Source organism: Telopea speciosissima, chromosome 2 (assembly GCF_018873765.1).
Source record: "Telopea speciosissima isolate NSW1024214 ecotype Mountain lineage chromosome 2, Tspe_v1, whole genome shotgun sequence".
In the NCBI taxonomy this organism is placed as follows: Eukaryota; Viridiplantae; Streptophyta; class Magnoliopsida; order Proteales; family Proteaceae; genus Telopea; species Telopea speciosissima.
In genome coordinates this window covers 35,535,425-35,560,554 of record NC_057917.1, presented here as the reverse complement: position 1 = coordinate 35,560,554, position 25,130 = coordinate 35,535,425, and the positions used below count along the sequence as shown (strand labels likewise).

At 40.8% G+C, this 25,130-nt stretch overlaps 1 protein-coding gene across 2 annotated transcripts in view; it reads right to left on the bottom strand.

Annotated features, from left to right (window-relative positions):
- Window positions 1-12,251, bottom strand: part of LOC122652819 — a 56,058-nt gene extending 43,807 nt beyond the window's left edge. For both annotated transcript variants that reach the window (XM_043846684.1, XM_043846685.1), the window contains exons 1-2: window positions 11,931-12,251; window positions 10,770-10,946 (exon numbers count right to left, since the gene is read on the bottom strand). In XM_043846684.1, the coding sequence (XP_043702619.1) occupies window positions 10,770-10,946; window positions 11,931-12,149 (396 nt within the window). In that variant the 5' untranslated portion in view covers window positions 12,150-12,251. The remainder of the gene's footprint in view (window positions 1-10,769; window positions 10,947-11,930) is intronic.
- Between the last annotated feature and the right edge of the window lie 12,879 nt (window positions 12,252-25,130).

Below are 25,130 nucleotides of genomic sequence, written 5' to 3'. Positions count from 1 at the left end.
TCCTAAAATCAAGGATTTAAGTATCGGTATCGGGTATCGTATCGGTCAGGCGATTTTAAGAGACGTATCGTATCGTATCGGAGATACGTATCGATCGGTGCAGAAACGCATGAAAATGATCAAAACACACATGAAAATACACTTTTGGACACAAAAAACAATATAAACAAGCAATTTGTGTCATATATCATGCATATCATAGTTGTCATGGCGTCCTGGCGCTGGAGAGGGTTGCATGGCGACCCTCTTTGATTTCTTCTTCATGTCTCTCTTTCCCTCTTCGATTTCTTCTTCCTATCTTCGATTTCCTCTTCCCTCTTCGATTTCTTCTTTCCCTCTTCAATCTCTTTCGATTTCTTCTTTCCCTCTTCGATTTCTTCTTCGATTTCTTCTTCCTGTCTTCTTTCCCTCTTCGATTTCTTCTTCCTGTCTTCTTTCCCTCTTCGATTTCTTTCGATTTCTTCTTTCCCTCTTCGATTTCTGAATTTTCTTCTTAAAACTTGAGAAACAATGGAGAAAAAATAAAACATGGCTTGAGTATACATCTATTAACACATTAAAAATAGAGAAAATAAAAAATAAAACATGGTCGACATGCTCGCCATGGCAACGACATGCTTGCCAGCCATGGCGACATGTCGATATATCGACGTGACACCCCTCCACCGACTTGGATCGTCGTGACGCTGTAACAACTATGATGCATATATACTAAGAATTATGAATAATCAATAACCAGACAAGTGCGGCACTTTGAAATTGTTATAAAAGATTAAAAGATGAAATTCCTTACATGTAGAGTCACTCTATTGCCATGAAGAATGTCGGGGTGGATCAAAGTCATGTCTGTAAGGGTCTTCAACAATAGGAGCGACTAGGATGATGTTGTGTATTGTCCGAACATAAGCACAATACTGAGCCCAGTCAAAATACTGATGGTAGTGACTCTCCCACTCATAGTAGAATCGTGTGTACTGCTTTGGAGTGGCTAATGTCACGAAAGCACTAGGTTGTGCTTGGGCTTGATTCTCTCCGTATCCATAACTTTCATACCCTACAGAAGCCCCATGTCCATAGCCTGAAGAAGAACCTGATGCATAATGCCCATGGCCTGATGAAGCACCAGCATAATCAGAACTAATGCTAAGTGACTCCATGCCACTCATAAGCACATCACTATCATATGGATTGTGGGAGCGCTTGGCAGACTTGCCCTTATGCGGCTTCCACGAGTAAGTCTTATGGCCAGCAGGCTCAGGACCATGATCCATATCTTGGGTAGTATGTGTGTATCCTGCCTCACATGCGAACTGAACCCCAGCACGATGTTTTGAAGCCTCATGGCCACCACCACTACCTCCAGCACCACCACTACCTCAAGCACCATGGCCACCACCACTACCATCATCATCATCGTCATCGTCATCATCATCATCGTCATCATCATCATCATCAGTAGCAGCAGCAGTAGTAGCAACAACAGAACCACCACCACCATCACCATCGTCGTCTTCATCATCATCATCAACATGTTGTTGAGTTCCTCCATACGGATGACCTGACCTCGTCCTCCTGACTAAACCTTCTTCAGAGCTACTTTCATTTTCTTCAACATTAGGACAAGGATCTTGTGATGGTGGCTGTATTGCATCCTCATCCATCTGTTGAATGATGCTCTCTATCACTGGATCAGGTTTGGTTGTCTGGCGATCCTCACTTAATTGATCCATCACCAATACCTTATCGGTATCCTCTATCCATGCTCTAATTGGATCTTCATCGTCAAGTAGGTGGTTGATGTCGATTGGGTTGACATCTACATCATCTCCTTCTCTTTCCAGCTCTAAATATTTAAGCTTCAGCTTCATGTTGTAATGGACATACACTAGCTTCTCCAACTTTGAATAACTGAGACGATTCCGGGGTTTGGTGTGTATCAACCCGAATGTACTCCAGTTACGTTCGCAGCCACTAGAGGATGCCGTCAGGGATAACATTCGAATTGCAATTCGGGTTAAGTGTGGAGCACTAGTACCCCCATAATTGAACCACCAATCAGCTGCACAATAATACATGAAATATTAAAAGACAAAACCTTAAAACAAATTTTAAATGATATAATAAATTAGGTAAACCTAACTTACCTGGGCGTTGTGTGCTCCTAGCATGGATAGCCATTCTATCAGCAAAACCACGAGTGGCCTCCTGAAAATACTTAACCTAGAGAGGTATTAAAAAAAATAAAATATTAGTTCCATTTCCACCAATCACTCTATTCTTGGTTTCAATCATTTATACAACTAATTTAGCTCTAACCTCATCCATGGCAAGTGTGGCCTTCGCTACATCTGGCTCCATTTTGTTCACAACATTCCTTAGGGCACGCAATAGATCCGGTCTACACCCTATATCATTGGAGTATTGGATATCCGGATTCAAATAATATGTTGCACATGGTTTGTAATGGATGGTTAGAAACCTAGAAATTCTAATAATAAATAAATAAATAGTAACTTACTAACTACTAAGTGTTTAAAATGAAATCAAAGTCATATACTTATAAGATTACCTGGCCAATGAACATCTTGAACCAACATATTTTCCCGTCAATCGGATATAATCTTCAAATACTTCTTGTTTGATGTTGGGTTATTCTCATGTATTTTTCTCTTCACACATCCCATGGCCTCTACCATCTTACCCATGGTCTGCTCTTTATCCCCATCAACCTCTCGAAGCAGACAAAAGAGTGGCATCATAACATTATAAAGTCGGCCCATCGCAGCCCAAAACTTTGAGGAGGTGACAAGATCTTGAAAAAATCTCCCAATTTCAAACCTTGCATAATTGCTAGTCAACCACTCAATAGAGGTGAACATCTGTAGCAGCCCATGCTTTCGGGAAATGAAGCCATCAATTGCAATGTAATTTGTTGCAAATCTTGTTGTTGCAGGCCTCACTAAATCCCCTTGTGTGTAACTCCTCATCAATGCCAAAACCCAACTATGGTTGTAAATAAAGTTGGTGATTTTCCTTGCATTACCAACCAACTTTTGGATCTTGGGCAATTCTCCTATGTCCTTGAACATCAAATCTATGCAATAAGCTGCACATGGTGTCCAAAATAGATGTTGCCTCTTTACCATAAGCAACTGACCAGCCTTCTTGAAATTTGTTGCATTGTCAGTTACTACTTGGACAACATTTTCTTCTCCTATGTCCTCCACAACTTCATCCATTAACTTGTACAAGTAATTGGCATCTTTGATTTCACTAGATGCATTGACCGACTTGTGGAAGATCGTCTTTCCATCACAGTAGATAAGAAAATTGATGATGGATAATCTTGTTGGTCCACTCCATCCATCACACATGATGGTTACTCCATATAGTGGCCACTTCTCCTTAAACCTCTCCACATACTCATGCACCTCTTGGACAATATCATCCAAGTAAGGCCCAACAATCTCATGAGGTGTGGGTGGCTTAACATTTTTCCCACATCATTGAATCTCCTTTACCATGGCCTTGAAGTGGGGATCTTTGGCCTTATGTGGTGGAATCATAGAACTGTGGAACCATCTGGAGATTGCTCTACCTATCCTTTTACTAAGTGTTTTGGATTGAAAGCTTTCTTCAATCCTCTGTTGTCCAGCATCCCTTGGTCTATAGACATTAGGATCCATGTCTCTGATATCTGGGCTCTTCTTTCTCTTACCCTTACCACTCTTTGTAAACCGGTCAAACATCCCCTTCACATTGGTTGCTCTACTAAGGCCAACAGGCTGCTTACCCTTACTTAGAGATGGATGACAAGAGGAGCCAACACCAATATCTACAGGGCCCTGGCTAGGTCGAGCTGATTGACTTCTAATCAATTGCTCAGCTCTCCATTGTTGCTCTTTTGCTTCATGTCTTGATTGTTTCATCGCCAATGCCAACTCTGGGTCCTCTGCTTCCATATCCGATCCTTCATAATCTTCAAAATCTTCCATCAAATTTTCCACCAATGCATCAACATCATCATGTGCTTGCTTGGAATTTTTTTTGGAATCTCTAAGGTGTTTTTGCATTGCCCTGCTTAACTCTACAGGGCACTTTGTACCATAGTTGTCACGGCGTCACAGCGATCCAAGTCGGTGGAGGGGTGTCACGTCGATATATCGACATGTCGCCTGCCATGGCGTTGCCATGGCGAGCATGTCGACCATGTTTTATTTTTTATTTTCTCTATTTTTAATGTGTTAATAGATGTATACTCAAGCCATGTTTTATTTTTTCTCTATTGTTTCTCAAGTTTTAAGAAGAAAATTCAGAAATCGAAGAAGAAATCGAAGAGGGAAAGAAGACAGGAAGAAGAAATCGAAGAGGGAAAGAAGAAATCGAAGAGGGAAGAAGAAATCGAAGGCAGGAAGAAGAAATCGAAGAGGGAAAGAGAGACAGGAAGAAGAAATCAAAGAGGGTCGCCATGCAACCCTCTCCAGCGCCAGGACGCCATGACAACTATGCTTTTTATACTTGGAAACATTTCCATATCCTCCTGCCATGTGCTCTTTTTGCCGAGTTACCCCACCTCCAAGATGTTGGGTGTCACAGAAGTTGCATTGTGTATGCAATCTATTATTGTTTATTTTGGTACAATAAGACCACTCAATGTCTTGTTGTCGCGGCATTGTCCTAAATACCAAACAAAAGTAGATAACTATATAAGATATATATTAAACAATATTCAAATCCACACATCAATAATTTATTATTTATACAAGTATAGACAGACATTATGATGCATGTCATGCATTGCATCATTTTCATGTATTTACTACCTAGCAAAGTTGCCCTAAACAATATTTAAACATTTTTATATTTTCTACAACTAGTTACACATTATTTAATTTTTTAAATAATGAAAAAAAATGACATAATGTACTACATATATGAATCTAAGTCTTTGATTCTATTTCAGCCAATTATACATTTTATCAAACTATAATGAAAGAGTATAGATGGAAAAATCAGATTTTTTACATTTTTTTAAGTATTTTATAAATTCAGAAAATACCCAAAAAATAAAAATAAAATACAGATTTTAGGGTAAATGTATAATCTCCTTGGGATGTCATACATCGATACATAATGTACTCCATATATTATAAACATTACCATTTGTTTTAAAGTTGAGAAGAAAAAAAAAAAATCATTTTAAAGAAGGAATTTTCGGTTTTGGGTAAAAATGGTCAAAGAAACATGGATTTGAAACCAAATCTTTGTAAATGCATACAAAGAATGCAATTTCTATGTTTGTTTAACATATTCTCTTTGATTCATACCAAAAAACATACCAATAATCAAAGATTAAAGCAAAAGATTCAAGCTTTTTTCAAAAAACTTACCTAACCCTTCAAGAACAGCTTTTGAATTCGAATGTGGGCTGTTAGATCCACCAAATGATGTGATTTCAGCTCCTCTAAGTTCGTTTTTGGCAAAGAATTGAAAGCCCTCAAGAAATCTTACCCAAAAAGCAAGTTTAAATGTGTTTTTGGAAGGGTTTCTCAAAGGTAGGAAGAGCTTTTTTCTGCCAGGACTGCTAGAAATCGAGTTTTAGGTGACAAGAATGAAATGGCCATGTGTTTTTTAAGTTAACGATAGGTATCGAGTCGTCTTGATATGTATCGATATGTATCGACCCGATATGTATCGTTATGTATCGGTCGATACATATCGATACATATCGAGACGACTCAATGCATCTCGATACGTATCGTTTTTTAAATATAATAAAATAATATTTTTAAAAACTCTTGGCTGTATCGATACGTATCGATCGTATCGGTACGTCTCGATACAGTCGAAACATTTGCATTTTTAAAAAAAAAAAGATACATCTCGGCCTGTATCGTATCGACCACGTCCGATACCGAGACGATACGATACGGTCCGAGACTTAAATCCTTGCCTAAAATGCTTAAATTCTAAATTTCCTATTGAATCCAAAGCAATCCGATTGAACCCGGTTCGCCTCGTTTGAAATTGCCAGAAGGGTCAACCCGGTTCAGCAATTGTCCTGCATCAACTCGCCCGATGTTGAGAAAAACTCGTCCACGAGTTTTAAAGAAGGAAAGGATCAACATCCACGATCAAAAGCTAAGTTGGGACGATGATCCCGCACATTTCCTGATCAACCGTAACGATCTCCCGATAATCGTCAACAAATGATATGACTTTGATTAGAACATGACCACGGGGTTTTGCCACTGTAATCGGACCATTGATCGGTTCCACGACTGCAATCTCGATCGGATCGTCAGCTCCATCTTTTCTTGAATGACTATCGACGCCATCACACCCATCAGTGGTAGCTCGCCTTTTGGCTCTTCAGAGACATCTTCAGTAGAGTCTTCCGTCAGTGCAATAGAATCTCCTCGAAGTGATTCAGTCGGTGATGCCTCAATCATAATTTCCCTGTCTTTCTGTGCTGAAGGCACGGATGTGTTCTTGAAACCCTTTGGCCGTCTGTAGCTCAATTGTACCTCACTTAGGCATGAAAATTAAATGTCCAGTGTACGGCAATCATCATAAACATTATGCCCTTGAAGAGCATTTCTTGCTAAAACGGTACTCAGAAGTGACTGATACTGGATAAGGGCTTGAGAACTAGCAGACTTATGAAATGTTGTCATGATCTTTTCCACAAATCCATAAGGAGAAAATACCTTATGCAGTGCTTCCACCGTTACAGGATATAATCAATGATGGATTGTAACCACGAGAATTTGGTTGCATTGTATCTGAGTCCTACTATTGGTCAATTCCCGTAAATATGGTGAAGTGTAGAACATTGATGGCACAATTGTAAATACAATGGGATTTACGATATCAATGGCAGAATTGTCAATATGGGATGTTCAATTAGAAATACACAAGAAAAGAGTCACGGGTATGGGGAGGGTAAACTTTGGAAACTAATAAAATTAAAGGAGAAAAGGAAATTTGAGAGAAAGATGGGGGATAATTCTGGAAAAATAAAGAAATAGGCAACACTTAGGGGTGAGGGTAATATGGAGAAATTGCTTTTAAATGAAGGGAAAATAATAGAATAAAGATAAACTAGAGGGGCAGTTTAGGAAATTGAAAAGAAAAAGACACAAAAGGGGACTCTTGAGCGGTTACCGTGTTCGACTTGGACATGGAGAACCAGAGGGGTTGGTTGCGCAGAAGGGCTCTTCCCTTTCTTCATGCAACTTCTGCAGAAAAAAATGGCAGAAGGTCTTCGAACTTGGTGGAAATAATGGGATGCAGCGTCTTCAACTTAGGGCACGAGACTCAGCAAAAGGATTGCTTCGAGGACTTCAACTTCAGCGAAAGAACTGCAACTTCGAAGTAGATGATGACCTTCAAACCAGGTAAGAGTTCTTTTATTTTTTTTTCTCGGTTCTCTGTACTCTGTCTCTCGCTCCTTCTGAAACTCTTTTTTTTTTTTTTTTTTGGTTCTGGTTGTTGCTGGTGGAATCGAAAACGGTGGAGGGGCTCAATCGTTTCACGGGGGAAATGGAAGAAGGCAGGGAGGGCTGCCGCTGGAAGCAACAGTTTTTTTTTTTTTTTTATTTGGGAACGAAGGGGTTTGAAAGATAACAGACAGAATGTGATTATTATGTGCGGATGGTTTGGGGTTTTACGAGAATCAAAGGGGGAAGGTGGGGTTGCTGCTGGTATTGTTTGATCACAACCACAGTGAAAAAAAGAACAGAATGGGGAGAAAGATCACTGAGAAGAATAGCGGGGGAGAGAGACTTAAGAGGATGAAGAATGAGAGAGAGAGAGAGAGAGAAGGGGGGAGGGGGGGGGGGAAGAGATTCAACCAGGTTTGGGCTCTGATACCAGATAATGGGGGACAGAATAGGAGAGGGGAAATCTATGAAGAAATCAGAGGGGGGGGGGGGGGAGAAGAAGCCATGAGAAGAAGAAAGGGGGGAGGGGTGTGCACACGCACAAACTCACTTTTCTTTTAATTCATTCTTGCATATCTCGATACGTTGGTTACAAATCTATTTATAAACCCAAAAAAGTAAAGACTCCTAATTACTTACTAAAACCAGGCTAACTAAAATAGAGACCCAATAAAACTCAAATTGGAAATTTCCCTATGTGTCTAATAATTACCTTAAAATAAAAAATTACATAATACCTTCTCACATAAAAAAAAAACCTTCCTAAAATGCTTAAATTCTAAATTTCCTATTGAATCCAAAGCAATCCAATTGAACCCGGTTCGCCTCGGTCGAAATTGCCAGAAGGGTCAACCCGGTTCAGCAATTGTCCTGTATCACTATCCTTCTATCCTATCTTCTATTTTTCCTTTTTCTATTTCAATTGATTTCATTGTGTGATTTCCTACAAGTTTTGCAATCGATTAAGGAATTACTGCAAATCTGAATCCAATCGATGATGTGCCTCAACTGTTGAACTTGCAATCAATTGATAAAAAAGGTGGTTAGGGGTTGTTGCTGGAAATTCTGATTGAGGGTCAACAAAACAAGTACCTGCAATTTTATTATTGAGGGAGTTTTGCTGAACCATTAAAGCCTTTGATCTCCTCAGTCATTCATCAATTGCTCTCCAGTTTTTTTGAAGACCAAACCAGCATTAAACTTAGGTGATTGAGTGATTTGATCGAAGCTAGAAGCTGATTTAAGTCTGGGTTTACTTATTCACCCAATTCTCCACATTTGAACCCTAGTTCAAGAAGATCCTGCCTGAGGCTAGGTCCTTCGTGATCCAAACTTATATAAGCAAGCCTCAATTTTCCTTGTAAGAGGCTTCTAGTTCTTTCCTTTATTCTTACTTTCTATATTCAGTTTTTAGAAAGTTTACTATTTTATGTAATAGGGGACCTTAGGGAATCCCCCCACGATTTTAATAAATGAAAGTTTGCTTGCTTTGGGCAAAGACAATCTATGAGATGCAGTGAGGTGAGATACCCTAGACTGAGAGAGTCTTCCTATCTTTTCCCACTTATTCTCTTCTCCAATCAATATCCCCATTCTGAGTTTATTGCTCTGGCCATCTAAGACCAACGAGACCCCTACTGCTGTTTGCCTACTGAACTATCCATCAAGTTGTACCAAGTTGCTGCTGTTATTGCAGCTGATTGAAGGAAGAATCCCATCACCTGCGATTCTGGTTTTGAAGGTTTTCTTGCTGAAACCTTTAAAATATCCCAAGACAACCATCAGTTTCTGCCCAAGTTTTGAGGCTCAAATGCCCTCATAAGGAGGCCCAATCAACTCGAATTTGAGCCTATTCTGAGGTCTGGTGTGTATGATACCAGAAATCTTGCAATTTAGACCTAAATCAAGAAACAATCGAACTCACGATTGGGCCATCAATTCTGCCTGAAATTTTAAGGGTTGAATCCAACCATCCATACCTCCATTCGATGATAAATCAGCCCCTTTTTTATTGCCTGTTTCTGCGGTCTTGAAATTAGTTTATTCTCCAGTTCTTGAACCTTAGTTCTGCCTGTGATAAGTGTTATATTGTTGCTGTTTATTATCTTCCTTGGCTGGGGTTATACACCACCATTGGTAGGTATTGTTAGGGGTTATAAGGGTTATTTTAACCAATTGTTGCCTACTTTTTGTTACGAATTCATATACTGTTGTCAAGTCTGAAACCAGTACCTATTTTGGGTTATATCCTTGATCCTATCCGGAGTTAAGTTACTTGAGACTTGCCTCTACATTACTTTAGGTTACCTAATTTGTTTGTTGCCTGAAGTTCTTAAATAAATCACTAATCCTTGACAGTCTTCTGTACTGTTTCAGATCAAGTTTCTTACCTATACAACTCACCAATCTGCACCATAGCTTCCTGGCTGTGTAGGAAGTTTGCTGCCTCATTGAACTGCTGTTACTGCACTGCTTCCTTTCGTACTTCCCATTTTCCTGCAAGCCATTAATTCTGATTCTCTGCTACCTGAAAGCTACTATTTCTGGAATCTAAGATTGGTAGTTACTAAATCTGTTTCTGGTGCTTGTTAGCTCCCTAAAACACGTCCTGGTTGGTTTGACTAATCCTGCGGCCATCGGTTTCTATTTTCTATATCCACTTTCTATTTTGATTTGTTTGACTACTTCTACTGCCATTGGTTCTATTTTCTGTATCCACTTTGAATTTTGCTTTAACTTACTATTCCATGGTTTAATTGCTGTTTCTGAACTTTCTCCCTTAGTTTCTAATTTTGGTTCCAGTTTCTCTTTTCAGTTTGTCTACTACTTTCTAATTCTTGAAGTTTCAAATCATGATACTATTTGGGAAGTTGCTAAATTCTGGTTTCAGTTTTGAGTCCCTAATCCCTAGGATCCTGGATTACATCAGGTTTTCAAACCCTAATCCTTAGGTGATTAGAATACCCACCAAAGGTTGAGACACATTGTCCCCCATTCAAAAAGAATTCAAGCCTTTTCTTTTTATCCCTACCCCAAAGTTAAGATAAGAGATCAAGCATCTGAAATTTTCTATTTATTTTTGCTTTATTCCAAAATGATTTCCCATGATGCTACGGTTTATCATTTTCTAAAATATCAATATGCGTGTTATTATGGATTCCACAATGCGTATGATTATCTAGATTTTTCATAAGCTACCATGACAATTTTCCACTTACAAAAGGACCAGAATTTAAAACATTTTACGTCTAAGAAATTGACCAATAAAAGCATATGGAAATAGAATATTGATTACCTAGAGCACTGTTAGAGGAACTAAATTACCTGATCACCAGTTGATGTTTCAAGCATTTGGGGCTTTGTTCTGCTAGATGTTTCAAATTGTTGTGCAACATTATCATCCTCAAGAATTGCTTTAGCTTTCCTAGCAAGGACTCCCCAAAAGCCATACTTGGACTCATTCAAACTCTTTATCGATGTATATTCATAAGACGTTGGATCCTGCATTCACAGATCAGTCTATTAATATCAATCAAAATAAATATATGCTGCAGAAGGCTACAATTAAAAGAACTGAGGAAAAAAAATCAAATACCACCATTTCAATTAGAAGAAGGGAAAAACCTTTTTTTCTAAAAGGGGGGGGGGGGGGGGCGCACTCCTAAACAAACAACTTTCCTTCTACAAAACACACCCTCATAGATGATGAGTACTTTTTTAATCTGTGCCAGTTACTCGAGCTGGATAGTGGACTTGTAGATTCTTCACCAGATTTCTACAAGGGGGATAAAACACAACTAAATTTTTGTTTTTATGTCTTTGACCAGAGCTCGACTTATCTATTCAATTTATTAACTTGTCTTTGTCGCAATATATTATCACTCAATCAACATCATCTGATGTTAAATGAGGTGAGGTTCCAACGCTATTTGGTCAGTTTTAATTATATCACCTGTAATATCTTCCGTCTACACTGCATTAGAGTAAATATACTTCATTTACAGAAGATCAAAAAACATGACTTTCTTCACTGCATTAGATAAATAAATTTAATTGGTACTCTATCCTCGCTGAATTCTCGAGTAATAGAAAATGTTCTGCGAGACCTCAATTCCAGGCTAAATTAAGGCCCCGTGCTATCTAACAGACAAAAAAAGACAATCAATCACAAACCAAACATTTCGTTCAAAAATTATCCCAGTCCAATGGCCACGATTTTGGACCAGAACAAGCATCAGCGGAACAAACTCAAACTCTCCCGCCAGGAACCAGGGATAATTTTCTCAAATGCAGCTATAGATCCCCCCAAAGCCATAAATTTGAAAAAGAAATGTGGCAATCGTGCCAACTGAAATTACAAAATCGAAGACTGATCCCAACCCCAAACTTTTCCGCAGATTCGGAGAACGGAGAACGACCCGTCAGTTATCAAAGATAGCCCTACAACTTTTTTCTTTTTTTTCTTTTTTGGGTTGGTAAACCAACCTGTCTGGATTCAGAAGATCTTTGACGATTGGGTTCTCTGTAAGCGGATGCAAGGGCGGACTCGCCATAGGCAGAAGAGAAAGAGGAATCACGATGAGCGGAGGAAGCTCGGATGGCTTGAGCGGCAAGAGACGAGGAGGAGCTGTCGTCGGAGGGATATCTAATCTCTTCCTTGCACGTCGCAGCCTTAGTGAGCCCTTGTCTTCTTCGATACGCCATGAAAATTGAAACCACGACAATGTCACCAATCCAAGCTTCCTTCCCAATCCAAGAGGGAGAGAGAGGGGTCAGGTATCGAAACCGGAAACCAGAGGAAAACGAACTCCCCGGGCTACGTGGAAAAGAAGTGAAGACTCGAAATGCAAATTCAACCGGCCCACCTTCCCGTTTCCGAGTTTCATTTGGTTTACCTTTTCCCCTTCCATCTTTCTCTCTTCCTTTTTCCATACATTATTATAGGGGCGCTGTTCTTTCATTATTATAACTATAAAGTAAAGAAAAGGATAAAATTACACCTTCGGGTAAACATTTACAAACGCTATACTTTATTCTGGGTAGCGGGTACCTCACATTTGTACTATAGAAAGAGATTTTTTTTTTTTTTGAGAAAAGATAATATATATAGGGAAAAGTTTTCATACACGACTGTGTAAGCCATGTACGTGAGAGGGTCTCTCACAAAGAATTGGAAAAGTCATAAATCCCCACCTATTAATTAATACCTTGAAACTCCCACACTCTCACATACACAGTTTACATGACCGTGTATGAAAACTTTCTCCATATATTAATTAAAAACGAAGAGTATTTACAATAGAGCCTGGATTGGTACTTTGCTCCAAAAGAGTCTTCCTAGTCATACTATGTAAGGTAACCATTAACTGAGTATCTTCTAAATACGTAAAAGACATATTAGAAAAATTGTCTTTGAGTTCAGCAAGTTCTAAGAAATTGGAAAGACAGTGACATGGGATTTTAAAATTTTCACTAGAGAAGAGTTGGAGCAGTTCTTTGTTCGTGCTTCTAACTTCTGAGAGGATTATGCCTAAGCTTGAAGCTTGTTTCTATTCATGAAGGATCCCCGATAGGTCATCTTCCAAAATATTTGTTGACTTCACAACACTTGTAGAAACATTAACAACCTGGCCAGCAATGAAAATGCAAATGGCCCAACTCATATTACACTTGGTTTCTTAAGTTTTTCTTTTGTATAAAATACAGAAAGAGTAAATATCTTGTACACCCCCTGTTGCACAAAGAAAAGTATTGAGGTTTTCCTCAACACTGCAACACTAAAACTAGAGTAGAAACAATTATGGAAAACGAAGGGCACTCTTGAAGATTTCTTGATTTCTCTATTGACTGAATGCTTCAATCCACTTACATGGGCACTAGGGCCTCTATTTATACAAGTTTCTCTCCCCAACCCTCTTCCCTAGACTTTTCAGATCTGCCAGATGGCTTTCCTTCTAAGGTGGTCGAGTTGTGCTCGGATTAGGAAATTCTTTGAAAGAGCGATCTTCCCCCCATTTCCAGGGACTCGGAATCTTCTTTTTACACGTGGGTAGTGGTTAGCAGTCACCATCTATCAGGATTCTATAAAATTGATCTTACTGATGTGTCTAAACCAGTATAATTGCTACACACGTGGTCTGATCAGTCTTGGATGAAAACTGGTTTATTGGAATCCAAGCCATTCCAAGTGTCATCCTCGGATTGGGTAGGTAAAATATGGTGTATCACCCTCAGAGGTTTGTTTAGCTGTCATGTAGCTCCCAAGATTTTTAAAATCGTACTTACAGACCCCTGAGACTGACAAAATACCCACTCCGTTAGAGTGAACAGGTTAAGTGATGATGCCAACAGGCCATAAATATGTAAATGGACAAAATACCCTTGTGGCTATTGGAGTTACCATAATACCCTTTTGGATAAATTAGAATCTATTGGAGCAAAAATCGAGAATCTATGGAGAATCTATGAATGACAATCATGGTAGCCACTATTATACACCTGTTAGACATTTCGAAATCATCCTTTTATGGTCACATGTACCGGGTTTTGGGGTGGCAAGTTGAAAAAAAAAATGCTACAACCATGGCTGCAACTTGCATTACAAAAACACCCTCCTTTTTTTGGATGTTTAATGATCGTTGGAACCTGTTGGGTGTTCACCGGGGCTTATAGGCACTCCGGTGGCCTACAATGGGCTCACCATGTGTTTTTATTTTTCTTTCCGTTTTGTTTCCTGAAAACCCCGAATCGCAGAACCCTCTTTCTTGAATGAAATTGCGTTGTCCGGCCCCTTTTTCAGATTTGGACATCAGAATATCAATCGCTAGTGCCTGGCGGTCGCTTGATGGTGATTTCGAAGGCCACCGGGCTTTGGTTCAGCCGCCACAAGAGGCGACAATCAGATTTCCCAAAAACCCTTTCTATTTTACCATTTTCAGGTTTTAGGCGGTTTTTTAAGTTTCCCGGTCTATAGACACCAAGATTGAGTTCGTTGGTGACATCTGAGGTCGTCGGTCCTCTAGTTTGGCTACCGCAAGATGCAGCAATGGAGTTGTTGAAATCCTAAAATGGGTTTTACCTTTTCTCATTTCTAGTTTTGCGATTTGGGGAAGGAGAGGGAATATTTCCTCTTCAATTCCTTATTTACTCTTGGCTATTTTGGTGATAGCTCTTGATAAAGCTTTAACTGTTCAATAGCTTAAAGGGAAAACCGATCTTAAGCCTCCTTTGGTTGAAAATAGATAGTCCAATGACTGAATTTAAGGATATGACTTCTCATCAATTTTATTGACTCACTCACATTAACACTAAAGGTTTTTCTAACTCAAAGCCTATTTTGGTCTTTTACATTATTACACTAACACACATATTGATAACAGAAAGGAACGTACAAAAGGAAATAAACCGTTCCAGATACAGAGTTAGCGGAAGCGAAATTAAATTAAATCATTTGAAATTATAGAGCATCGGTTCTCTAATGATAACACATATTACAATTCTAACATAAGTAACCATTCATTACTCTCCCTATACATAGACATACAATTTATACATGACTGTGGAATGAAGACAGGAAATTAAATAATAAATAATCGCCACAAGGGCACCAATCTTAGGTGTACATCTACATCCAAGTCACAGCCGCTGGTTCCACTTGATTCGCATCCAATGGTGCTCATCCAAGTTATACCTCCTGCATAACAATTAAAAAGGGGTTGCGCAATGGGATTAGCTACACTAGCTAATGAGGCAGTAAAGGAGAATGCACATACACCATACAATCAATATCAATCAGAATGATGCATGCTAATGTTAGATTCATTTTCCACCTAACACACAATTCTATCGGTCAAGTATATGCTACTGTGATAACTCGGGAAACACTGAGGGTCACTTATCCAATCACCCCAGTGAGACCTCAATTATCACAAAGGGACCTGCGCCGGTAGAAGCCATCATGACCACCTAGTGGCAAACCCCGATAGCCATCACTACCCCTGCCCTGGCCTCTCCCACCTCCACAGACCGCAGGTGCTCAGACTATCCAACATATAAACCCCTGTTGGCAAGGGTCGTAGCATAAGGGAACAAGCATCCTAGCCGCAGATATACTATATGCAGGTCCTATCGTCCCGAGAGGTATTCTAGGTGCATCAATGTCCCATTCCATCTAGTACCCGGGTACCAGCACGGTACAGCACATACAGTTCAGGATGACATACAATAGTTTTCATAATTAAATAAATTGGGGTTCCGATACCGGCACACCCGGCACCGTAGCCCGATAAAATGGTGAGCATACTATCATATTCATTAACAGATCACAATTGAATAAAATGCAATGCGCACCATGCTTATAAATAAATAATAGCATGCTTAAGATTATCAAATATATTAATACAAACCCAACAAAGTCACCCAGAACCCACTCACCTAACACAGGTGTTGCCATGTGTGGTTGACATGAATCTCACCTGGGCTTCCCGCTCTCCATCGAGTTGGGTAGCCTAGGAATACAAAAATAATCATTAAAGCATGCATAAAAGGGTCCCACACTGGGCCCACAAGGTTAAAATCAGACTTCAACCAAGATAGCACGAGCGGACTCACGGGTGGTCTCAGCAGAGGTGAGTCCATCCCCGACTCCGTTTAGGCCAAAAGGTGAAGACAGAGCGAGCGGACCCACAAGCGGAACATCTCAGTTGGATCCGATCGTTGATCCGTTTGACACCTGAAACGATCATAAAAGGTAGCGGATCCATGGGCGGATGTGCTTCTTGGGTCCCCCCCTGCATCTGTTCGATTCTTGAGACAGACCCGAGAGCAACAAGCTTCGAGTGGAGGCAAACAGAGTGAATATGTGCCTTCGTTCGCTCAGGCCAACACACAGGGTTTATACTAGGCAAACTGACGGGTGGTACCATGCTAGGTGGATCCGATCGTTCGTCCGTCGATAGTCACTTCCGAGATTTCAAGGAGTTTCAGCTCCAGCTTGAAGCTTGGAGCTCCTTAGCACCTCAGGAACATGGGGTAGGTGTCTAAGCCTTCCTAGGGTCACTAGGTCCTAGGTTCACCTCATGGATCTAAGATCCTACAAGGGTTTGGTCTCCATTGGTCCAAGGGTTGGGGTTCAAGGTTTAAACCATAGATTCATTGGCCATGGCTGCAATTGCAGCACTTAGAGACCTAGGTCAACATCCAATAGAGCTCCCAACTAGGGCCAAGCTTCACCTTGAGTCCCAAATGGAACCCTAGGTTAGCCCTAGCTCAAGAAACCAACAAAATAAAAAGGGAAATGAGGGAGAGCTTGGTTGAGGGAGCTTACCTTGGTGAGCTTCCTTCTTCCAGCCACTCTCTCCATCTCTTCTCCTCCTCTTTCTCTTCTCCGTTGGATCCGGCCACCTGGGGAGGAGGTGTGGAGCTACCAGCCATTTTTGCATGGTTTTCACCTTCTTCCCTTCCCCTCCTATTCCTCTTCTACTTCTCCTTCTTTCTCCGTCCTCTTCGTCCTTCTCTTTTCTCTTGTCTCTTCTCCTCCACGGTTTATAGGGGAGGGGGGAGAGATAAGTGAATGAGAGGGGTTTAGGTATCCTTTAAGGGGTTAGATGGGCCTTAGGGTGTGTTTGGTTTAGGTACCCCCAATCACTTAGTGGTCCTAGGTCTTGTTTGGTTTGGGTTAGGGTGCATAAAACTCATTGTTCTCCCAAGTTAAGCCTTGTGGGTCCCACTTCATGGTCCAAATAACCCAGCAATGGTGAGGGCAGGGGTCCATACGGTCCAATGGTTCAATTAGGGTGTCCGGGACATGGGTATGTGGGTCCCACAGAAAAATAAACCAAAAAGGCTGATGACAGCACGGGCGGATTATCGATCGGATTCACCAGCAGTGGATTCGATCGTGACTCTGGTGCTGCTATTATGGCCCAAACTTCAAGGAAAATTATGGGGCTTTGGTCCACATTTCCAAGTCTTCAAGGGGAATCTTTCCAAGGTATTTCTAGTTCAAGGTCATCAATGTTGACCATAGCCATAAGGCAGTACCCATTAAGTAAGGTTTGGATTGCCCCGGGGTATAGGTGATATTTGGAGTGCGGATGTAACAAATATCATGAGGTTTATGGGTCTATAAGTAAGGTTTTAAAAATCTTGGGGGCTACATGACAAGTCAACAAACCTTAGGGGGTGTACAAGATGTTTACTCATACAGAAACCATGTTTGAAACATTACAACAATAACCATAATCTTATCTCAACTAAAAGGATAGTAGAGGGAAATTCCTGAAACCCAAGGGTGAGGATAAAGGCAAAAAGAATGCAAGAGGCAAATGCTTCTTTTGCAAGATGGAAGGTCACTGGAAGAGAAAATGTTTTGTGCATTCTTAGCAACCATGAAGGATAAAAACCTGGGTGAATCAGGGACTCCTAAAGAAGGTACATGTGATGTAAATGTTCTTTATGAGTCGATTCTATCTATTAAACCATCTAATTTATGGTTGATGGACTTTGAACCAACTATTCACATTTGCAATGTATTGCAGGGGTTCAAGGAGACAAGAAAACTGGAAAGAAATGAGGTGTGCATGAGGATGTGCACTAGAGCTAAAGCCATAGTGTAGATACCTCATTTTGTCTTTTCCCTCGAAGATTTCCTATAACGATGATGAGCATCCTCTAAGACCCAGAGCTGGTGTATCTGTAGATGTAGCGTCAGTGTGCACTGCCCGAATCTGTATACCAATTGTCCATTCCCCTTACCAGCCCCCAAAACAGAGCCTCCAAAAACCCCTGGAAAGGCTAGCCCTGACCTAGACCCCTTGAACCAACCTGGCCTAATCAATCCAAACCATGCATGTCGACACTGGAACCTAGATCGACACTCAAAGGCCTTGAGTCGACATTAACCCACCTTCCATCGACATCGAGCCATTCCCTTTGAATGTCTAACAGTCCTTTTCTTCTGTCTAACTTACTTCGATACTCAAACAATAACATTCGACATTCACACACCAACCCTCGATGTCGAGTGCTATTCATCGACAACCATTTGATGTGACCCATACCCCACTTCGATATTGACTCGGGAAATTTCAATGTCGAAACTCTACATATCCGAGAAGCCAAAACTTGCCATTTTTTACTCTGATTTTGATTCCTTTCACGACCAAGCCTATTTTTGGTACCTTGGATCTCAATCTTGGCTCCCTTAGGCCCCAAGGAACACTTCCTAAGGCAACTAAATACATACCCATCTCCCATTGGCCATAACTTTAACTTTACACCCACTGTCGATACAAAGGCCCCTCTTTTGGACAATCTAGATTGATCCAGACATCCCTACACGAATTTGGGAGTGCACACACCCTTTTATACCTATAAATACACCCCCTCTCACATTGAGGAGGGTTAGACAGCTGATCCTTGGATCATTCTATACTAGTTTGCACCCCTTGCATCCATACTTGGCCTCCCTTCAAGAGCTTTGAAGCCTTGGCCTTAGCCTATCACTTCCTTCACCTCTTGAGTGCTACAATCCTACTTGAGACTGCAAGATCAAGGCTTAGAGACACCAATCCGATAATCTCAGTGCTTGACTACGAAGTGTTGTTTATAAAGAGACAAGAGAAGCCCCACAAGAGACGATACTTGCTCAACATACAAGTCTTATGAGTTACAAAAGGGAAACCTTCACACTATCATTTTGATTTCCATCTAACTAGGTTAGTTCTCTTTGCATGCATGCATCTTTTATGATCCCCATCCCCTAGTGTTAGATCTGGTGTAAGTGGATCGTTTGGGGTATTTCGAGACTTTTTTTTTTAGAGTGACGTACTATGTTGGCTAGATGGAAGTTTGATATAGCACTCCTACCTTGTATCATCTCATCAAGTCGCACGCCTCATTACCTGTATGGAGGATAACCCAGAATGAGAGAATTTTAAATGCATAATTAGATTTATGCACCCTATGTGGGTGAGTGGGACCGCCCACATGTGGCAAACCGGCCAAGCCTAAACGAGAGAACAAGAGAGAGGGATGGTCACTTAAGTGACTGATCCCTTCTCTGCTTCTCTTATCTTTAGATTCCCAGAAGGAATTGGACTGGAGGGGCACCCAGGGTATTAGCCTATAAATACATCTTGGCTTAAACCCTAGAGATATAGAACTAGAATGATTTCTCCCTCTCTTTCAAGTTCTATGTTTTTCCTATTTGGGTTTCCATCCTAGTTGCCTAGGGTTTTATGGTGTGGATTTCTCAAGTGGAGAAGCTTCTAGAGATCGTGTACTGCTCGTAACTGCAAGCCATGTTTGTTCATCCCTTCTGCTGCATTTCCATTCCGTTCAGGTAAGATCTAAACTCATGTGTTTAGTATTAATGGAATGCTTATGATTTAATAGTGGCATCAGATCCGTTAGGGTTTGCAGTTCACAAATTGTGGATGAGATTTCTTATTTGGAGATCATTCTTTTTGGAAGATTGCATAGCTGACCTCTCTCGTCTTCCCTATTTTTTCCTTTTTCCTCCTTTCTTTTCTTTTCTTCCCAAACATTGCCCCATATCACTTTGTTGCTGCGGCCTTGGCGCATAGCGCGGCAGCAGCACACAGCCGCAGTGCCACGTGCAAGGCGCGCAGGCAGAAGAACAAAAAAACAAAAAAGGGCCTGCCAGCAACGTGCGGCAACAGCAGCAACAAGCCTCAGCCCGCAGATGCCACGGCCACGCGTAGCGTCTAGGGCAGCAGCCATGCTCGGCAGCAGCCAAGGCACGATTGCAATAGTTTTTTTTTTAAACAGAAACAAGAAGGAAGAAAAAGAATGAAAAAGAAGTAGAAAAAGAATGGAAAGTAATCATTAATGATGTCTTTTCAAAAGTAATGAATGCCATCATTATTGATTTTGTAAATCTTTTTATTAAAAAAAAACAACAAAAGGTTGTTAGAACCATGATGGTGGATTCTGTTGGTGCTCATGAACGCAACTGTAATACAGGGTGAGCCGAGTTCGGCTAGGGTGCAAGGTTGCTGCCCATGGCCGCGGGTCACCTATACTGTTGAATTCTATTAGGTTTGAAACAAAATTAAAAAAAAATTAGGTTTTTGCAAGAAGGTGGGTGAATAGAGAATCTCTTCTCCTACATTCTTATTTTTCCCTAAATTGAGTTATTATTGCATGGTTGTGGGCCTCTTAATTATTTGTTTTTAATTACCATTGAGTTTTTTTTTTTTTTTTGCTATTATGTGCTTGCAATTTTACCCTCCCGTGGCGGTATGACTTTGTTTGACTCACACCATATGGGTAAGAGGTCAAACCCCATCCCATGCAACCCTAAATTTTATGTTTTATGGGATGGAATATTGGTGCTTGTTATAACAGATATGTTTTGATGTATGTGTGATAGAGTTGGTACTTGGACATGATACAAAGTGCGGTGTTCCCCAGTAGTAGTGTAGTAGGATTCTTGAATGTAAAGAGCTGGTTGTAATTTTTTGATTTTTTGAGAACCCATATAAAGGGAGGCTATTGCATTGCGTATCATGACTTTGTATCGACTTGGCATATCACTTCAAGTACCAAATCAGGTCTCTTTAATGAGTCCCTTGCGCACTTGGTTGTATGGCGCATTAAATTGTGGTTAGGAGATGCCCTTTCCTCCTATATTTGTTCAAACTCAATTAAAGTTATATGTCCCTAGACCTACACAATGTGAGATTTGATTATCAGCTTAGCAAAGTTTTTGGTCTCACCATGTGGGAATAGGAACCGTTAATTTTAATTAGGGTTTCTTCAACATTTATTTACAAACATATGCTAAATGTCATCCCTTGCACATTATAGTGATGGCCACCAAGACAGTTGTTGCTGACCTTAACCAAGGCAATAAGTTGGATGGCACCAACTATGACATATGACATCATATGATTAAGTTCTTACATAATGAGCAAGATTACCTAGAACACCTGACAACTGAGATGGCCCCACTCAAAGTGGGTGCTACCGCCCGTCACCGTCAAGACAAAGATGCTTATGACAATTGGTTTAAGAAAGATCGGAGTGCTCGGTTTATTATGTTAAGCTCGATGTATGATGATCTCATCGGCCAGTATGAGAAATGCAAGATAGCCACGTCCATGTGGGACCAGGTTAAGCTCGACTGTGGTGGTACATCCACTACCAGAGTTAGGTCTATGAACTTGAAGTTTAAGATGTATCATAAGGACCCCAAGCACACTATGGTTGAACACCTCAGGGTCGTGAAAGACATGGTCCAGAAATTAGGTGATACTGGGCTACACCTTACCGAGGAGCAGCAGGTGCAAGCCGTCATAAGGACGTTACCTAATTCATGGGCCCAAATGAAAGTGGTTCTCACACATAATAATAGTGTCAAAACTGTCAATAACATTGCCGCTCACGTTGAGTTAGAGGTGGAGTGCCTAGAGGTGACCCAATCACATGCCCTTGTCGCTCAAGCGGGGCAGCACAAGACTTCTGGGTCTAAACACAAGAGACAAAGGAACATAGGGAATCAGGGATAGGCTCAGAACGCTGCACCAAGTGGAGGCAAATCCACCAAGCACAAACATGGCAAACGAGGTGGAAAGAGAGATATCACCAAGGTCAAGTGCTATAACTGCCAGAAGATGGGGCACTTCGCTCGTGATTGCACTGAAGCAAAGAAGGTATCATTTCTACCCCCCTCTCTCTGTACTTTTGTATGTACACATGTTTTGGTTGCCAAAACCCAATCTGATTAGATTGTGGATACAGGAGCAAAAAGACACATAGGTCGTGATTGAGGGGGGTTCATAGATTATAGAAAGATTCCAGATGGTGCCCAGAATATCTACATGGTGAATGGCATGAGTGAAGTAGTTCGAGGAGTTGGTACTTATCAGCTCACCTTATGCATTGGGTGCATCTTGTTGCTTCATGATGTGCTATATGCACCGAAAATCCAACATAATCTACTTTCCGTTATTGCACTTTTGACTTTAGGTTATTTCTTTATTTTTGATAGTGACTCATTTGAGATACGTTTGCATGGTAGTATTTTTGGATATTGTAGACTTGAGAATGATTTTGTTAAATTAGATTTGATAATTCCTACTATTTACTCTTCATCTTTTGTGGTTAATTCTGAAATTAGTTCGGATTCAATTGTATGGCATGCTAGACTGGGACACATAGGTCGAGATAGGATAGAATGGCTAGCTAGAGAAGGCCTTCTTGGCTCACTCACTAAAGTCAACCTACCAACATGTGAGGCATGTTTAGTGGGTAAGGCCCATCGAAAGCCTTTTGAAAGGCTAAACGGTCAACTCAAATCCTAGAGCTTGTCAATTCGGACATCTGCGGGACCAATGAATGTAAAGGCACGTCATGATGCTTCCTATTTTCTCACATTTATCGATAATTACTCGCGATTTGGTTATGTCTATCTGATCACTCACCGCTACAAAGCGCTAGATTGCTACAAATGCTTTATAACCGAGATTGAGAATCAACAAAGCAAGAGTTTAAAAATTCTGCGCACTGACTAAGGACGTGAATATTTGTCAGATCAATTTAAAGAGATGTGTGAGGAGAAAAGAATCACTAGACAGCTCACTATTCCCCACACCTCATAACAAAATGGTGTAGTGGAGTGGAGGAATAGGACACTTTTAGATATGGTTAGATCGATGATGGCACAGGCTAACCTCCCAATATCTTTCTGGGGGGATTCTATGTTGATCGCTACCTACATCCTTAATCGCATGCCATCACAGTCAATTCCTTCCACTCCCTATGAATTGTGAAAAAGGCACAAAGCCCTCTTTAGGGCATATGCGACCATAGGGTTGTGCAGGATATGTTCATAGTACCTCCCATAAGTTTAGGAAATTTGGCCCTAGAGCTAAAAAGAGTATCTTTATAAGGTATTTCGATACCTCAAAAGGTTATGTAGTGTATGGTTAACATCAAGATGGAGGGATGATAGAAAGTGAGTCCCGTGATGTGGATTTTATTAAGACCGATTTCCCCAGCATTAGTGACGCTAGTAGAGATCTTGATCTCTTTGAGATAGAGACTGATGAAAATGTTTCACCTACTCTTGGCGAGGGTAAGGAATAAATAACTTCTCATCAAGAGGTCGCTAGAGAGGGTAAGATTGAGCATCAGCCTAGTGGGAGTGTGCCACTAAGTGAAAGTGAACAACCAGAAGGTCAAGAACCCTCTGCGCGTAGGAGCACACGTGGACACGTTCCCTGATGTTATTTTGATATTGAAGGGAATGCTACCCTCATTTTTGCTCCAAGGGATGAGGATGAGCCTGCTTCAACAAGTGAGGCACTTTCTTCTCTAGCTAAGAAAATGTGGCAAGCTGCTATAGAAGACGAGTTGAGTTCTATGCGTAAGAACCAAGTCTGGGAGTTAGTTGATCTTCTGCCTGGGCACAAGGCCATCAGGAACAAGTGGGTCCTGAAGGTTAAAAAAAAGGCAGATTGATCAATTGATAAGTATAAGGCACGTCTTGTAGCGAAAGGATATACCCAAAAGGAGGGTATAGACTATGATGAGATGTTCTCCCTTGTGGTGAGAATGGCCTCCATACGCCTCATTCTAGCCATTGTCACAAATTTGGATTTGGAACTCTACCAAATGAACGTTAAAACTGCTTTTCTCAATGGAGAACTGAACGAAGAGATCTTTATGGCTCAGCCTATGGGCTTTGCTCCAACGTTCCATCTATGGCCTTAAACAATCGTCCAGGCAGTGGTACATTAGATTTCACCATGCCATTACCACCACGGGTTTTGATATGATTGAAGAGGACCACTGTGTGTATGTTAAATGGTCCAAGACAGGGTTTCTTATCCTATCCTTATATGTTGATGATATCTTGTTGACTGAAAATGACATTGAAATGATTGTCGCCACTAAAGAGTGTTTGTCCTCTACTTTTAAAATGAAGGACATGGGTGAGGCCAACTTTGTGTTGAACATGAAGATTGTGAGGGATCGCACTAGGAGACTTCTTAGTTTGTCTCTAGAGACTTATATAAAGAAAGTCCTGGAGCGGTTTCATATGAGCAACTCAAAGCCCATTAACACTCCAATGGACAAGGCATGCACTTTGAGCCTAGACCAGTGCCCTAAGAATGATGAAGAGAGAAATCAAATGTCTAAAATACCCTACACAACAATGATAGGTAGTCTAATGTACGCAATGATGTGCACGTGTCAAGATATTTGCTTTGTAGTTGGCATGGTGAGCCGTTACTAGAGTAACCCTGGGCCAGTTCATTGACAGGCAGTAAAGAGAATCCTTCGATACCTACGTGGGACTACAGACCTCTCGCTCACCTTCAGCGGTTTAGACTTGAGACTGAGAGGCTATAGTGATGCTGATTGGGCTAGTGATAGAGATGAGCACAAGTCCACTTCGGGGTATGTGTTTGTCCTAGGAGGCAGAGCTGTTACTTGGAGTAGCAAGAAATAGACCTGCATCACCCTATCCATGATGGAGTCGGAGTATGTTTCATGTTCAATAGTAGTTCAAGAAGCCGTTTGACTCAAAAGGTTCTTGTAGAGACTTAGGCACCGTTTGACAACGTTAGTAGCGTTTCTGTTTTGTTTTTGATTAAAAACATTTTGTTACTAGAATAACGTTACTGGCTTCCTAAAAGGTGTTTGATAAACCTG